Here is a 17,868-nt window from a genome sequence, read left to right as displayed (position 1 = left end):
TTATCACCTCTAATATCATTCTCTCAAACATTAACCTCACCCCTCACCCCCCGGCTACGTCTACACTGGCCCCTTTTCCGGAAGGGGCATGTAAATTTCACCTATCGTAGTAGGGAAATCCGCGTGGGATTTAAATATCCCCCGCGGCATTTAAATAAAAATGTCGGCCGCTTTTTTCCGGCTTTTAAAAAAGCCGGAAAAGAGCGTCTACACTGGCCCCGATCCTCCGGAAAAAGCGCCCTTTTCCGGAGGCTCTTATTCCTACTTTGAAGTAGGAAAAAAGCGGCGGACATTTTTATTTAAATGCCGCGGGGGATATTTAAATCCCCCGCGGATTTCCCTACTACGATAGGTGAAATTTACATGCCCCTTCCGGAAAAGGGGCCAGTGTAGACGTAGCCCCCCTGTTCTAAAATCTGATTTGTCTATTTTATATGTGTTCACTTTTTTTTATTGTATCCCTTTGGTATATATGGTCATTCCAATTTTCTTCCACAATTTGATCTGGGAAGTGGGTCTAGCCCACAAAAGCTCATCACCTAATAGACCATCTTCTTAGTCTTTAAAGTGCTGCATAGTCCTGTCTTTTGTTCCTGTGGCTTCATAGCATAGCCAAATGAAACTAGGTATCATGAAAACTGAGAACAGCACACTAGCTGTAACAATCTAGGGAGGGAAGGAGTGATTCCAAAGTAAAAGGAAGTTACTCCTTTGTGCAGTAAAGACTGTGCTTCGAGGTGTGTCCCTGTGGGTGCTCCACTGTTGGTAACAGGTCATCCCTGGAGCCACAGTTCAGAGTTTTTTCCCCAGCAGTTTACTGCTGGGCCATGCATATGCAGGAGGCAACTCACGCCATTGGCAGTTTGACAGCTGCCTTGTGCCCTTCAGTTCCTCCATTGTGCCTGAATATACGTAATTCTGAGCAAAGGTAAGGGAGGGTGGGTTGTGGAGCACCCACAAGGACACACACCTCAAAGAACAGTCATTACTGCACGAAGTGAGTAATTTCCTTTTCTTCTTCGGGTGATGTCCCCACTGTTGGTGACTACAAAGCAGTGCCCACTATGGATTGTGGGAATTGAAGTTACTGCCTAATGGCAGAGGATAAGACTGCTGTAGCCACTGCTGTATCACCTGCTAGTTGCGGCATGATGGCACAATGCCTGGCTAAGGTATATTCAGATGACCAGGTGGCTGCACATCAATGTCATTCCCTACGCTCTGACCTTACTCCTCCTCCACAGACTTAATCGTGGTGGGAATAGTGAGAGATGGTGAGGGTAGAGGGAGCCTTTTGAGGAGGTAGCCAGTTCTATGGCATGGCATCTACAGGGTGCCCACTGCTCCCATGGAGCTCAACAGGAAGGGTAGTGGGAGGGGGGCAGGAAGTGCCATTTGGGATACCACGGTGTGTGGCATGGTCTGTTGTTGTAGTGATAGTACTGTCAAGATGCAGTTGGGGGGACTGTTGTGAAGAATAAAAAATCCTCTGATGATAACACTGAAACCCCTCATGCGGTGATGGAAATCTAGCATAGCCCCTGCATAAATGAAGGGAAGGGGCACCGAGGAAGGCTCCTTCAAAGGGGGGAAGTGTAAAGATACACCATTGGTCCCCCGTGTCGGTAAATTGGGGTTACTGGTGGCTAGGTCTATATTGTGCAGGCGCACTGATGGCTGCCCCCTTAATGGTGCCTCTGAGGCATGAGTGCCACGTGAGGATGATGGCCTGTCATTGGGTGGTGCTGGAGTCTTATGGGACCGCTTGGCAGGTGGCTCCCCGGCTCCTTCCCAGTGCCATGCTTATAAGTGCTGTTGGAGGCAGTGCCGATGTGTGGCGGCGCAGTTTTTCCGGTGCTGATAGTGAGCGTGCTGGCCCCACTTCCGTTCTAGGGATCACGGTCACTGTGCCTGTGGTGGGTGCTGGCACTACAGTCGTAGTGGTGTTCGGCACATCTCCTCTTGGGACACTGGGGGACAGCGTAGGAGGCAATGACCTTGAGGGGGAAGGCTTCCTGCCCCGACTTTTACTGAGGCTAACAGGCACCTCTGTCTCAGGATCTCCCATAGAGTGTGTCAACTGAGCTTTCTCTGAAGGCTGCAGTGCCTTTTCAAAGAGTATCATCCGGAGCTGCAGCTCCCGGTCCTTTCTGGCTCTGGCTGACAGGCTGCGGCAGTGGTCACATTTCTGAGGTGAGTGTGACTTACCCAGGCACTGTATGCAGAAGCTATGCCTGTCCCACATAGGCAAAGGCTCCTTACATTGTTGACACTTCTTAAAAGGTGTCATGCTGAGGAGATAGCAGAAGCTGCCTTGGGGGAGGGGGGGCGGAGCAACCGAAGGCTATAATTAGCTCCCCGCTGTTAACAGCTGATAAGCAGGAGCCTGTGTTCCCACCTGGCTTCTCCTTATCCTTTTTTCTTTTCTTTCATCTCTCTCTCTGTGCCTGGAAGAAGGGAGAGAGGGAGAGAAGGGCAGCTAGCTGAGGAGAAGTGGAGCAGCCACTTATGAAGCGTTCTAACTGGACCAAAAAGAAAAAAAAATCTAAATTTTTTTGGGGGGGTCAATTTTATCAGGACTAAAAAGAGGGTAAATTCTGAGGCAAAAATTGAAAGAAACAAGCGCTATTCTAAGGGAATGTCTCTGAGGAAAGAGACAACTGAGGAGCTCCGTCTGCGACCAAGGGTGGCAAGAAATGAACTGAAGGGGAGGGGTCGGGCTGCACGCGAGGCAGCTGTCAAACCGCCAATGGAGTGAGCTGCCTCCTGCGCATGCGCAGCCCGACAGTAAACTGCTAGGGAAAAAGCTCCGAAATGCGGCTCCTGGGATGACCCGTCACCAACAGTGGAGCCCCCACGAGGACATCACCCGAAGAAGAACTAAGCAAAACCTCACATACTAGATAAGCTTATTGAGATTACAGAGATCCAGAATGGGTCTCTGACCCCCTTTTCCTTTGGGGAATCAAGAAAGCACCAAGTGTAAAATTTATTGTCTCTATGTTTTAGGGCAATTACCCCTATGGGCCCTGATCCAAGAAAAGTCTCAACTTCTCAGAGAACAGACTTGTAAGACTGGTCTCTGAAAAGGAATGGGTGATAGATATGAATAGGACAGAATATTCCAGACTCACTGGCTATGTCTACACTGGCATGATCTTATGCAAGAACTCTTTTGCGGAAGAGTTCTTGTGCAAAAAGTCTTCCAGAAGAGAGTGTCTACACTGGCATGTGCGTTTGCATAAGAGATGTGCTTTTGTGCAAGAGCATCCATGCCAGTGTAGACGCTCTCTTGCGCAAGAAAGCTCTGATGGCCATTTTAACCATAGGGCTTTCTTGCGCAAGAAATTCATGTCGCCTGTCTACTCTGGCCTTTTGCACAAGAACAGTTGTGTAAGAGGGCTTATGCCTGAGCGGTAGCATCAGAGTTCTTGCACAAGAAGCACTGATTTCATACATTAGAATGTCAGTTTACTTGCGCAAGAACTCGCGGCCAGTGTAGACAGGTAGCAAGTTTTTGCACAAAAGCGGACGCTTTTGCGCAAGATCGCACCAATGTAGACACAGCCACTATGCTTATTTATTGCTGGTTGTAGTGTCCCACACACTAAGAAAACAGGACAATCTGTCCCCATATAGAGGGGTCATGACTGGCAGACCACTCCAAACTGGATTGCCATCTTCAAGGGAAATGTCAAATAGTTTGTTTCCCTAGTAACAAATGACAAGAAGGTTAGTTGGCACTCAAATTGGAAGGCCTCCCCTCTGAGAATTACATCTCTCCTTAGAGAAATCATATTGCCCAGAAGGCTATGTGGGCTGCCTGTAGAAAAGCTTTCTGTACTGCTTTTGATGTTGTTGCTATGGTATGTACTGTCATGTTGTAGTGACTGGAGCATACGCCCCTAATGATCATAACATAGCACATCAGTCTTAAAGACAGGATGCCATCAGTCTTATGGGAAAAGAGGGAGTGACCATCAGAAGACAGGTCTTCTGTAGTTCCCTGAATATCTAGGATTATACCAGAGTTTTGCAATGAGGCATGTCTCATGGTTATGAGAGATGCTAAATGCTTCCTCCAAAGTGCTATGATATTGATGGCTGACTGCAATGACATTTCAAATAGTCTCACGAGTCCTTAAGGAGCTTATCAACTAATTTTGATGAATCCCAACTAAGAAAGTCACATTTCAATAGGAACATGTGCTGTTTAACTATGTACATCTATAATAACAAAATCAAATAAACCTTTCTCCCCAACTCACCAAGACTTATTTTTTTTCTCTGGGGTGTAGATTTGTATCTCCATGATGAGATCTTTTATTGGCAATAGTGACCACAAGGGAGCTGGAAGATGGGAAGGGAAAGAAATACAGCTGTTAATGAAAACATGGTAGTGTTTTTTTGTATGCTTAGTAGTGAGTGTTGTAGAAGCCAGTGTTCTCCACAAGACCGCGGTAAGTGTCAAAAAATGCCTTGTTCAAACCTCCCATGGTTGATGATTGCAAGATATCCAGAAATCGATACATGCAATTTTGACTCATTCAGCCTGAATGCCAAATACAGCTGCCATCTTGCTTTAAAAAATGGTCCTGGTCCAACACAACAATGGACTCTTTCTTTGACACAACTGAAACCTAGGCAAAGGGGAAGACAAAGAGGAGGATGATTCTGAGTCAGAATTGGAAGAAACCTCCAAAAACTGAGGGTAGTGGAGAAAGTATGCCTGGAGAGGCTATCAGGCATCCTAACAAGCTCACAGTCCAGAGGGAAACAGCAACATCATTACTGAGATTGGTAAAGTGATTGGTATCCAAGATGCACATTAAATGTGAGCCTCTCAAATTTTAGTGCCAGTAAATGGTCTTTTAAGTGGTGCCAGTGTCATAATAGATTAAAAATTTGGCACAGAAATTGGAGATGCATGAGAAAGCATAGACACAGATTTAAAAAACTATACTGACCTGGTTAAGAGCAATACTTAAGTCAGTGCTAGGGAAGCATCTTTATTCACAGAATCACAGAATCCTAGGGCTGGAAGAGACTTCAAGAGTCATCACGCCCTCTCCACATCAAAGCCAGTACTGGGACAATCCGTGGTTTCCATGCATATGGCATACACAGGACAGCTTAAGGCATATCTTCAGTTAAGAGTCTTATGCCATTGAGACAGAAAAGCTATGCAGGTCAGATGCTACTTGAAAAGCTTGCAGTGTTAATGGGTCTGTTGGCACTGCACTCAAGTCTGCTGGTACTGTTATGTTGCTGAAATTGATAATACAATAGCAATACAATCTCATGTTGGTCCCAGGGAGAGAGAGGATAAAGGATTGTGCTCAAGATAAATCCCAGAGAAGTTTGGAGTCTTTTTTGGAGTTGGAATGGCTGTTTGTTTTATGGGTTCTTATTCACAGTGGGCTTCTAGAGGAAGATCGACCTCTTTTCATCTCTTGAGAAGAGTTTGAATTCAGAAACCAGTCTGAGACCAGTTACCTCAGTGGCCAGATCTGGGAATGGAGGAGTGGGCAAAACAGGTAACCTCATTTGTGCTGTTTGAGGCATAAGTCTCTAGAGATTTGTATTCTCTTTTCAAAAGAGCAAATACCAAATTTCACTTTGATGTGCCCCTCCTGTAGGCATAAGAGGCAGCCCATATGAGGACCGATGTTTGGGATAGCTAAGCCACATGAGGGACTATGTTTGAAGCCTGGTGGTAGCATGCCTCCAGACTTGATCCTAATCTAGTAAAACTATCTAAACTATTACTAACTGCTAGGTACCACTAGGTACTATTTCTAAACTACAACTAACTTCAGAAAATTAAAAACAAAAGCACATATTGGAAAAATTGCTAACTGTATAGTAACCATGATGTACACCACTCAGAGACTTCTGACTCTGTCCCAGGCAGTGAGAAGGAAGTGAGGAGGGTTCGGGTGGTGCTACCCTTAAACAGCCTGAGGAAGATACAGCATGGGAAACTTTCCAGCTCTGTTTGTGCTGGACATAAACACACTTGAGTAGAAAACTGGTATGAACCAGTCAAAGAACAATTCAGACTAGTAAATCTGAAAGACAAAAGGGTTTCTAGGCTTGAAGAAAGAAAATCGTAAGAAAGAAATCAGGACGGCAGTGTTGGTGGTGAGAAAATCCTCACAGATGCGGTTTGTTTTCTGTTTGAGCCAAAGTTAAAAGGGTTGTGATTAGGTACTGAAGAAAGAACACGGATCTCATGTCTTACTCCTTTTAAACTAAGGAAAGGCTCCCAAACCTTTTTTCCCATTGCAAGAGTTTAAAAAAAAAAAAAGTAAAATAAAGTAAATACACAAGAAATAGGTTAGCTCCTGCAACCTAGGCAGTGGTAGTTGGCTGAATTATCATGTAATAACTTAGGCTCCATGAAGATTCCTTAGTGCAGCAGAGGGCAAAATACAGTCGTCCAGGGGCCAGATCAACCCTGCCAAACCTTCAGATGTAGCCTGCCTCCATCCTGTAGCTCAGTGGGATCCTCAGGCAGGCTGCCTACCTGCACTGCACACCACTCAAAGCGGCTGGCTGTGGGGAGCATGTGTACCACGTGCCCAGGCCCACCAATAGGGAGGCAAAGGGGACAACTATCCTGGGACCAAGTCATTAAAAGGGGGCCCAGGGCTCCTGGCTACTGCTATTGCAGCAGTGGCAGCCAGAGTGCAGGGTGCTTTAAATCACTGCTGGAGGGTCACGCACCAGGCAGCTCTAAGGGCGGGGGCGGGGGACACTGTACTCCCGGTGGTGCTGAGGGCTGGCTACCTCCACCCCCACACCGTTCCTGAGCTCCACTCCCCTACCACAAGCTACTTTTTGCATCCAACCTCCATCCCAGACCCTGCACCTCCTCCACTAATATCACAGAAGAGTATGGCCAGTGACCACTTACCAAATTCTTTGAGTGGCCCCGTGTGATGGTTAAGAGAAGTGCTGGCCAGCACCCAGGTCTAAAGGGTTAAACTCAGGCAGCTAGCGGGCTGTTGGCAGAAAGCCAAGAGAGCCAATGGGAAAGATTGTTGAAATGTGAATTGCATATACATACCAGTCTGTTCTTCCTTTGTGTGAGTTCTAAGCTAAGGGCTAGAGGGAGCAATATGCAATAATCAGGACTACCATGCCTCCAAGGAATTCAGGGCATGGAAGAGGACTGGACCGTGAAGGGATTGTGAGTAAAAAAGGGAAAAATGTCTATTTAGTTGTGATCAAGGTATTTTCTTTGTTTTGGTTGTTTGGTTAAACTTCTCTGTGTGAATTCCATGTGCCTTCCACTCACCATCTTTAAGCTACAGCGATTGTTCTTTGTGTTTTGAGCTGTTCTTTTCTTAGCTGCTCTGCAATACCTAGCACCCAAGTATGCTTTAACAAGTATACCTTTTTGTTTTGTTAATAAAATCCCTCTTTTAAGGTGATGATTTGATGATTGTGTCCTGAAAGATAACAGGACTGTGTGTGTCTGCCTAGCCCAAGGGAGATCAGCTATCAAAGACACAGTTTGTTTTCTGTTTTTTCATTGGTTTCTTTTTTCAAGCTCTCTTTTAGCAGAAGAGCTTGGGATACCCCTGGGAAAGGAATTCAAGAGTTGCTCCTTGATTTTTTCAAAGTTCTTTAAAAAAAATCACTTGAAGGGGGCAGCCTATCTTCTAGAGTCAGTGCATAAATGACTCTGTGGAGTGTTTTGTAAGGAGAGCCTATAGAGGCAAGGTATTTAAGGTCTTTTGCAGTACCCCACCTTCTGCACTCAGAGTGCCAGAGTGAGGAACAGCCCTGACACTCTGCATCAAAAATTATTCCCCACCCCTGGCTACCAAGAAAGGGCAAATCAGAGGGAGGGGCTATCAGGCAATCCAGGGCTTTATATAGCAGTGAGTCAGCGACCAGGGAACTTGCAAACAGGGCTGATAACAGGGAGTTTTGAGAGGGAGTTGGGAAGGGGGCACGATACACTTGCCATTTTTGGAAATCTTTCAATAAACTATTATCTAAACTTCCTCAGCTCTGGTGGCCTTCAGGGGTTGACTGCATCAGAGGCAAGTCTTTGAGCCGGGCCTAGCCTCAGTCTTCTAAAAAAAGGCATCCAGAGTGAACACAGAGAGCAGTGAACAGGGCAGCCGCCAACATGGGAGTTTGCCTGGGAATTCACTCTGGGAGACCCCCATAGTGTTTGGTGCTCTTTTCCTTGAAATTTTTTTGTTTCTTTTCTCTCTCCTGTCCTTCAAGGAGGCATTTAATAACATCTGAGGAATCTCTCAGAAGGAAGGCAGGTATGGATGGTGATAGGTCTGCTGTTGTTACAGCATGTGCCATGTTTGTCTTCCTTCCAGATGAAAGAACGGATTTCATCTGCACTAAGTGCAAACTGGTCACCATTTTGGAAGAAAAAATTAGAGGACCGGAGGCCCAAATATCAACCCTACGTTGCATCAGAGAGAATGAAGACTTCCTCAGTAGAAAGCAGCATTTAATCCTGCAGGCACAGCAGGCTGAAGAGCCAGTGAGGGCAGTAGAGAACAAGGAAGAGAACTGGAGGCATGTAACCTCTAGAAGAAGAAGAAGAAGGCCAGCTCAGGTATCCCCATGCACGAAGAGGTAAGAAACCGCTTTCAGGCTCTCTCCACCGGCACTGCAGGGGAGAATGCTTTGGCAGTGACCTCTCCGGAAAGAAATCAGCAGGGAACACCATGTACCGGAAGGTCTGGGATGCGTAGTCCTACGGATGGTGGTTTCACAACCACCACCCCCAAAAGAAGATGGATGGTGGTGGTCGGGGACTTCCTCCTATGGGGGACTGAGTTATCCATCTGCCGTCCAGACTTGCAATCTCGAAAAGTGTGCTGCTTCCAGGAGCTCACACTCAGGATGTGACTGAGAGCCTTCTAAAACTGATAAAACGTTCAGATTGCTACCCCTTCCTGCTTCTCCATGTAGGAACTAACGGTACAGACAAGAATGTCCTTGAGCAGGTCACTAAAGATTATGTAGCCCTGGGAAGAAGGATCAAGGAATTTGAAGCACAATTGGTGTTCTCGTCCATCCTTCCAAGTGAAGGAAAATGTACAGTTAGGGATCATCAAATTGAGGAAGTAAATGCATGGTTGTGCAGGTGGTGCCGGAGAGAGGACTTTGGTTTCTTTGACCATGGGACTCTGTTCCGGGCACAAGGATTGTTAGGAAGAGATGAGATCCACCTAACCAAGAGAGGAAAGAGCATCTTTGCAGGCAGGCTTGCAAACCTAGTGAGGAGGGCTTTAAACTAGATTTGTTGGGGGATGGTGATCAAAGCCCTGAGGTAAGTGAAGAAGTCAGTTACGGGGAAGAAACACAAGGAGGAACAAGCAACAGAGGAAGATAGAGACGGTAGGGCAATCAACTGGCTATCTAAGGTGTTTGAACATAAATGCAAGAAGCCTGGGAAACAAACAGGAAGAATTAGAAGCCCTGGCCCAGTCAAAGAACTATGATTTGATTGGAATAACCGAGACTTGGTGGGATGACTCGCATGACTAGAGCACTGTCATGGAAGGGTATAAACTGTTCAGGAAGAACAGGGGGAGAGAAAAGGAGGAGGAGTTCCATTGTATGTAAGAGAGCAGTATGATTGATCGGAGCTCCAGTATATAGAGGAAGAAAAGCATGTTGGGAGTCATTGGGTTAAGTTTAGAGGTGGAAGCAATAGGGCTGATGTTGTGGTTGGTGTCTGCTATAGACCACCGGACCAGGTGGAAGAGGTAGACGAGGCTTTCTTCAGCCAACTAAGAGAAGCTTCCAGATCACGGGTCCTGGTTCTCATGGGGGATTTTAATCACCCTGACATCTGTTGGGAGACCAATACAGCAGTACACAGACAATCCAGAAAGTTTTTGGAGGATGTTAGGGATAACTTCTTGGTACAAGTGCTGAAGGAACTTACCAGGGGCCATGCACAGCTTGACCTGCGGCTCACAAACAGGGAGGAACTCGTAGGGGAAGTAAAGGTGGGTGACAATCTGGGAAGCAGTGATCATGAGACGGGAGATTTCAGGATCCTGACCAAAGGAAGAAAGGAGAGAAGCAAAATACACGCCCTAGACTTCATAAAAGCAGACTTTGACTCCCTCAGAGAACTGATGGGCAGGATTTCCTGGGGTGCTTACATGAGGGGGAAAGGAGAACTGGCAGTATTTTTAAGAAGCCTTACTGAAGGCACAGGAAGAAACCATCCCGATGCGTAGCAAGAAAAGCAAATATGGTAGGCGACCACATTGGCTTACTGGGGACATTTTTGGTGAGCTTAAACACAAAAAGGAAGCTTAATAGAAGTAGAAACTTGGACAGATGACTAGGGAGGAGTATAAATATATTGCTCAAGAATGCAGGGGAGTTATTAGGAAGGCAAAAACGCAATTGGAATTGCAGCTAGTAAGGAATGTGAAGGGTAACAAGAAAGGTTTATACAGGCAAATTAGCAATAAGAGGATGATCAGAGAGAGTGTGGAGTCCCTACTGGATGAGGGAGGTAACCTAGTGACAGATGATGTGGGAAAAGCTGAAGTATTCAATGTTTTCTTTGCCTCTGTCTTCACGGACAAGGTCAGCTTCCAGACAAATGCACTAGACAACATAGTAGGGGAAGGAAGTAGACAGCCCTTGATGGAGAAAGAACAAGTTAGGGACTATTTAGAAAAGCTAGACATACACAAATCCATGGGTCCAGATTTAATGCATCTGAGGATACTGAGGGAGTTGGCAAATGTCACTGCAGAGCCATTATCTTTGAAAATGCATGGAGATCGGGAGAGATCCCGGATGATTGGAAAAAAGCAAATGTAGTGCCCATCTTTAAAAAAGGGAAGAAGGACAATCCAGGGAACTACAGACCAGTCAGCCTTACCTCAGTCCCCGGAAAACTCATGGAGGGGATCTTCAAGGAATCCATTTTGAGGCACTTGGAAGAGGAAAAAGTGATCAGGAATAGTCAACATGGATTCACGAAGGGAAGTCGTGCCTGACCAATCTGTCAGATTCTATGATGAGGTAACTGGCTCTGTGGCCATGGGAAAGTCGGTGGATGTGATATACCTTGACTTTACCAAAGCTTTCAATGCAGTTTCCCACAATATTCTTGCCAGCAAGTTAAGGGAGTATGAATTTCATAAATGGACTGTAAGATGGATTGGAAGTGGGCTAGACTGTCGGGCCCAACGGGTAGTCCAGCGGGGGGCTGGACTCGATGACCTCTTGAGGCCCCTTCCAGTCCTATGATTCTATGATTCTATGAATGGGTAGTGATCAACAGCTTAATGTCAGGTTGGCAGTCGGTTTCTAGTGGAGTGCCCCAAGGATCTGTTCTAGGACTGATTTTGCTCAACATTTTTATTGATGACCTGGATGTGGGGATGAATTGTACCATCAGGAAGTCTGCAGATGACATTAAGCTAGGGTAAGAGGTATATACGTTGGAGGGCAGGGATGGGGTCCACAGTGATCTAGACAGATCAGAGGATTAGGCCACAAAAAATTTAATGAGGTTCAACAAGTACAAGTGCAGAGTCCTGCACTTGGGAAGAAAGAATTCCAAGCATTGTTACAGGCTGGGGACCAAATGGCTAAGGAGCAGTTCTGCAGAAAAGGACCTGGGGATTACAGTGGATGAGAAGCTGGATATGAGTCAACAGTGTGCCCTTGTAGCCAAGAAGACTAATGGCATATTAGGTTGCATTAAGAGGAGCATTCCCAGCAGATCTAGAGAAGTGATTATTCCCCTTTATTCGGCTCTGGTGAGGCCACCTCTGGCGTATTGTGTCCAGTTCTGGGCCCCCACTATAGAAAGGATGTGGAGAGGGTCCAGCAGAGGGCAACCAAAATGAATAGGGGGCTGGAGTGCATGACCTATGAGGAGAGACTGAGGGATTTCGGTTTGTTTAGTCTTCAGAAGAGAAGAGTGAGGGGGGATTTGATTGTAACCTTCAGTTTCCTGAAGGGAGGTTCCAAAGAGGATGGAGAGAAGCTGATCACAGTACTGACGGATGGCAGAAAAAGGAGCAATGGTCTCAAGTTCCAGTGGGGGAGGTCTAGGTTGGACTATTTCACTAGGAGAGTGGTGAAGTACTGGAATGGGTTACCTAGGGAGGTGGTGGAATCTCCATCCCTACAGGTCTTTTAAGTGTCGGCTTGACAAAGCCCTGGCTGGGTTGATTTAGTTGGGATTGGTTGTGCATTTGGCAAGGGGCTGGACTTGATAACCTCCTGAGGTCTCTTCCAGCTCTATCAGGCTATGGTTATATGAAATGTAGATCCCTACTCTTTTGAATTAAAGAAGGGACAATCTTACATTAACAGTGATCCTTTCATCCAATTAAGGAGTGGCCTCGGCCGACTGATGAAATTCCCATTTAGTGGATGATGGCTACAAAGTTGGTCATGGAATCAAATGAGGAAAAAACTGGGAATCTATCCGGTTTCTTCAGAAAACTGAGGCCTACACGAGCTCAGAAAGTCAAAGTGTGCAGAATATGCATATTAACTTCAATTTAGCAATTCAGTACTACAATTTTATGATCCAGTTTTTCAAGGATGTCTCACTATTTAAGCGACTGTCCAGCCAACAAACACATATGTAGATAATAGCTTCTCCAATGTTTAAAAATGCTCCCCATTTCTGTATATTAGAGAAACGCAACATCAATATTGGAAGATCTCATTTTTTTAGATTTTATTTTTTGAGAGTGGTTTTGGTGCTGATGAAAGGCTAGGAACTATAAGCACTAACTGAGACAGGAAGAGTACAACTAGTATCAGTTGTAAGCTCCTCCATACTGTACTGGTGATGCATGTGAATTTTGACTTCTTATCTCAAATCTCTGGCTCTGGCAAGTTGCAAACAAGTCACATTGTGTGGTTAAAAGTGTCCATTTGCAGAGATGAGGAAGTTACTCACCTTGAGCTATAACGATGGTTCTTCGAGATACATGTCCCTGTGGGTGCTCCACTAAGGTATCAGTGCGTCCTTGCGCGAGCCACCAGAGATTTTTAACCTTGCAGTGACTCCCGCACCACGCATGTATAGCTGTCGTCTCGCACTGTTTTTGTCTGTTTTGTCCCCCTCCATTCCTTTTCTACTGGAAATCTTTTAATGGACTCCAAAGTAGAGGGGGGAAAGGGAGGGTAGTGGAGCACCCTCAGGAACAAACATCTTGAAAAACCATTGTTACTGCACAAGGTGAATAACTTCCTCTTCTCCTTCGAGTGGTGTCCCTGTGGGTGCTTGGAAGCCGGCTGGTTTAGTCCTGGGCCCCGGATTTGTAAACCAAACCTATAATCCCCTGGCCCAGAGTACAGGATGGGCCTGGCAAACAAGTAGTAGTTCAACAGCTGGTAAACCCAGGCCCTGGTTCAGGAGAGGGCAGGTAAACAAACAATTCCACAGTTAGAAAGGCCCAGGCCCGGGTTCAGGGCGGGGAAGTGAAACAAATGTGGTTCAATAGTTAGTATGGCCCAAGCCTTATTTCAGGGTGGGGCAGCAAAACGAATACATTTCCCCAGGCAAGAGAGGTGTGGGGGAGACTTCCACTGAGTATATAGTGTGGCAGGGAGCCACAGTGGCAGTCCTGGCTGCCACTGGAGTCAGCAGGGATCTGGCCTGAAACATTCTGACACACTCTAAAATGTTATGAGATCAGCCTGATAGTTGTTGGCTTCCCCTGGGCCACTTCCTGACTCCCCCGTGGCATCTATCTGGCCCCACATGGGCTGCTGGCTCTCGGGGTCATCGCAGCTTGAACCCTCTGGTAAGGTAATGAAGGTCTCCACTTCAGAGCAGGGGCCCAGTAGTCTGGGCCAGTCCTCAGCCTCTGCAAGGTTCTCAGGGTCCTTCTGGCTCGGAAGCTCAGGGCAGGCCTCTGCTTCCTTTGGTGGCTGGGGCCTTACTTAGCTACTGGGCTATGGTTTTATACCCCCCGCCCTGCCTGTTGGCTTCTGGGGAGTTAAAGGGGTAGGGCTGGGTTCAGCCCACCAAGAGTTAGAGAAGAGTTCTTCCCCCTCAGGGTCAATGAGTGGCCATCCCTGTTAACTACAGTACTCCACTCAGGTGACTAAAAAGGAGTACCCGCAATGTGCGGAGGTGGGTCTTTGAAGTCATCCATGAAAAGAGGCAAGGAGAAGCACCCATCTTGCATCAAGGGTGTGCTTCTCTCAGGGAATCCTGTGGTTTTAGGGTATTAAGTGGGTAGGTTAACAGGTTCATTAACATGAAATGACTTTTGGCAAAAATTTAGGATGGGGTCTGAGAATGATCTTGCCCTTGGGGAAGAGTGTATAAGGGGGATCTGCCATGAGGGCTATGATTTTACCTACGTGTCATATGTATGTGATCGCAATGAGAAAGGACACTTTCATGGCCATGTGCTGCAGTGAGGTCATCGCTAATGGTTCAAAGGGCAGTATCTCGTTAGTGAGTCCAGTATGAGGTTGAGATCCCATGGTGGAACACGTGGGCATACATGAGAACATGCTTCGGATAGACCAGCTAAGAACTATTTGGTGATCAGAAAAGAGAACCCTGAGGCATTATTCAGTAGTTCATAAAAGGCCATGATGGTCAAAAGAAGAATTCTTATGGAATTGATGGAGAACCCTGCATCTCTGAAGTCTATCGAGTATTCCAGTATGGTGGTGTCATGGAGTTCCCTAGTCATGTCACCCAGCCCCCTTCTCTCCTTCTGTTTTCCTCCCATATGGCCAGCCTGCCCCACCGTATCGTGAGGTTCCACCACTCCCTGGTTGTCTAGGTGGTACCCCAAGCGGGGAGGTGAGGGGAGTCCAGGCCCTCCCTCTCTCCAGACCCCAGCCCAGGGCCCTAAGGTGGGGGAGAACATCCTCTCCCCCCTCACCTGGCAGATGGGGCTACGTACTGCAACTCATCAGCACGCGGGCTCCTGTTTTGCACCCGCCCTGGGCTACTTCCTCACCCCTGCTCACCAGGGTGCTTCGTGTGCTGCTTCCTTAGGCCCTGAGCCCCCTCATCCGGCACTCTGGCTGGCCTCCTCTGTCCAAGTACCTCTACTGCCTTTTATCGTGGAGGTCGCCGCCCCTCCCTTCTAGGACGCCTGCGCCAGTGTCCACCAGGGCGGCTCCTCCCCCCTTCCTGCTGACCCTGCCCCCAGCATCCTTCCCCATGCTGACATCGGTGTGCGTCAGTGCCTCCCCTGGGGTGTCAGCAGGGGCACCGGCTTCGCTGTTGTCAGGGCAGTGCATGCCTGCGGCCGCTACAGTCCCTCCCGGGGTGGAGGAAGCCTCCTCCGCTACGTCCGCGGGAGTGCCGGCCATGCTGCCAGTAGGGCAGCGCCCTCCTGCCACCACCATTGCTGCTTCCCTTGCGGCGGGGAAAGCCGCTCCACACCTCTCCGCGCCCCGGGGGGGGGGCTCGGTTAGTGTGGGGTTGCGCCATCCCGTCACACACCTCCCCCTCTAAGTTGAGTCCTGGGGATTCCCCCAACCCACTCATGTTTTCCACACTTCGCGAAAGGAAGTCTGCATTCTGGTGAGCCGCCCCTGGGCGGTGTATCACCTGGAAATAGTATGGCTGGAGTGCCAAGTACCACCGCATTATTCAAGCGTTCATCCCTTTCATCGACTGGATGCAGTTCAATGGTGCATGGTCCGTAATCGGCAGGAACTGAGGGTATGTCTACACTACCCCCCTAGTTCGAACTAGGGGGGGTAATGTAGTCATACGGAGTTGCAAATGAAGCCCGGGATTTGAATTTCCCGGGCTTCATTTGCATAAAGCCGGCCGGCGCCATTTTTAAATGCCGGCTAGTTCGGACCCCGTGCCGCGCGGCTACACGCGGCACGGACTAGATAGTTCGGACTAGGCTTCCTAGTTTCACGAGGAGTAACGGTAATTCGGAATAGGAGGCCTAGTCCGAACTACCTAGTCCGTGCTGCGTGTAGCCGCGCGGCACGGAGTCCGCACTAGCGGACATTTAAAAATGGCGGCGCCAGGCGAGATGCAAATGAAGCCCGGGAAATTCAAATCCCGGGCTTCATTTGCAACTCCGGTTGACTACATTACCACCCTAGTTCGAACTAGGGTAGTAGTGTAGACATACCCTATCTGTTTGCTTTCTATTTATATCCTGCTGCTCGTGCCACTGAACTTCCAGGAGGTGGCTCAGGCAACAGGAGCCTATTTAAATGGCTCATGATCACTGTGGTACCCCAGCAGGGGCCAGAGCCACGAGACTTTAAAATAGTCACACCAATCCCAGGCAGCTGCCAGGCAATGTAGTAGCGGTGGGACAAAGAGCCACGAGCCCTTTAAATTGCTGCTATTTAAAGGGCTCTCAGCTCCTGCCCCAATGCTCCTGCATTGCCTGAGAGCCACCCAGTGTTGCTGCATCTATTTGAAGTGATCCTGGTCATGGGGCTACCCTGGCACTAGCTGGAGCCATGAACCCTTCAAATAGCCACAGCAACCTGGGAAGTTGCCAGGCAATGCGATAGTAACAGGGCCAGAAGCCACGAAACCTTTGCTATGTTTTTATTTCAAAGCCTCTGGCCCCAGACAACTCTGGGGAGAGGTCTAGTCTCCCACCCTGCCCCTTCCACCCCAGACCCTACCCCTTCTGGTGGGAGTTGGTGAGGAAGAGGAGCAGGCCCATGAGCAGAACTGAAATCATCAACCGGCCCCCCTGCAAAAATTATTGCCCATGCCTGTTTTAATTGGTTAGCCACTTAATCACTACATTTAATCAGTTAACCAATTAAACAGGATTTTATATTCCTCGTTTGAACGTTTTGTATAGGTAGTAACTTTTTTCTCTGTTCTTTAAGACTTCTGATGCTGAAGTAGATATACTGATGGACACACTTTTTTATTCATTAATTTTTAGCTGATGGAGTAGTTGCATTTTAGAAATAAGAATAAATACACTTACTTCACAATCATGTTTGTGCTTCATAAAAATGTCAAAATAATTAAATCTGAAGTAGCAATGGAATCTTAAACTACAACTCTCTCTCTCTCTCTCTCTCACACACACACACACACACACACACACACACACACACACACACACACACACAGTAAATGAAAAAGGAGGGCACTTGACAGAGCCCCAAAGGAAAAAAAAACGCATTAAGCAAAATTATTTCTGAACACATGCTATTAAAAAAGTTGAACTTATAATAAATTGATTCATTTGTTACTATGCCTTGTAAAAGGCAAATCCAGTAACAAAATTAACCCTTTGACCTTAACCTAGAATGGAATTTTTGCTGTCTTAGAAGGCAGGCTATGGGGACAACACTCAGTTGAACTATGATCCGTTTTTTCAATGAAAATATTTAAAGAATTTATTTTTTGTTTTCTTCATAAATTAAATTAACTGGAAAAATATTCTTTTTTCCCCCCATTTACCTGAGAGCCTCCGGCCGCAGGGACAAGGCATGAACAGAGATTTGCAATAAGACTCTCCAAGGACACACTCAAGCTGTCCACATGCACGGTATAGATCAAGCCAAGGCAAGCCTAAAAAGGTGAATAATAAATATATAAAATTGTTTTTGGGGAAAATAAACACTGATAATTGCTGCCAAATATACAATAAATTTACAACAAACAAGTCCTAGGACATTCTTAATATAGTAAAGTACATTCCAAAAAGAGAAAAACTAATTTTCTGCAAAAGAATTAATTCATTTGAAGAAGTGTCACACTAACTCTCTGAATTCCTGTTGAATTTCATAAGCACTACAAAGTGTACTTATACACATTTTTAAAAAAAATCTAATGCTTAATCTGAATTCCCTTGCTCAGGCATCTGAAAATAAAACTCTTTCTTTTCAAATGAAATTTATAAA

General features: G+C 46.8%; 1 protein-coding gene across 9 annotated transcripts in view; it reads right to left on the bottom strand.

Annotated features, from left to right (window-relative positions):
- SBF2 (SET binding factor 2) overlaps positions 1–17,868 on the bottom strand; it is a 639,223-nt gene that overhangs the window by 342,766 nt on the left and 278,589 nt on the right. For 7 of the 9 annotated variants that reach the window (XM_006129312.5, XM_006129315.5, XM_025187865.3 and 4 more), the window contains one exon: positions 17,426–17,536. In XM_006129312.5, the coding sequence (XP_006129374.2) occupies positions 17,426–17,536 (111 nt within the window). Of the gene's footprint in view, positions 1–4,268; positions 4,351–17,425; positions 17,537–17,868 lie in introns of those variants that run through there. The other 2 variants (XM_089778628.1, XM_025187863.3) reach the window with 1 other exon arrangement.

The sequence above is a fragment of the Pelodiscus sinensis genome, chromosome 5 (assembly GCF_052426305.1).
Source record: "Pelodiscus sinensis isolate ZL-2025 chromosome 5, ASM5242630v1, whole genome shotgun sequence".
In the NCBI taxonomy this organism is placed as follows: domain Eukaryota; kingdom Metazoa; phylum Chordata; order Testudines; family Trionychidae; genus Pelodiscus; species Pelodiscus sinensis.
The sequence above is the reverse complement of the archived record's forward strand: the minus strand, read 5'-3'. Positions and strand labels throughout refer to the sequence as shown.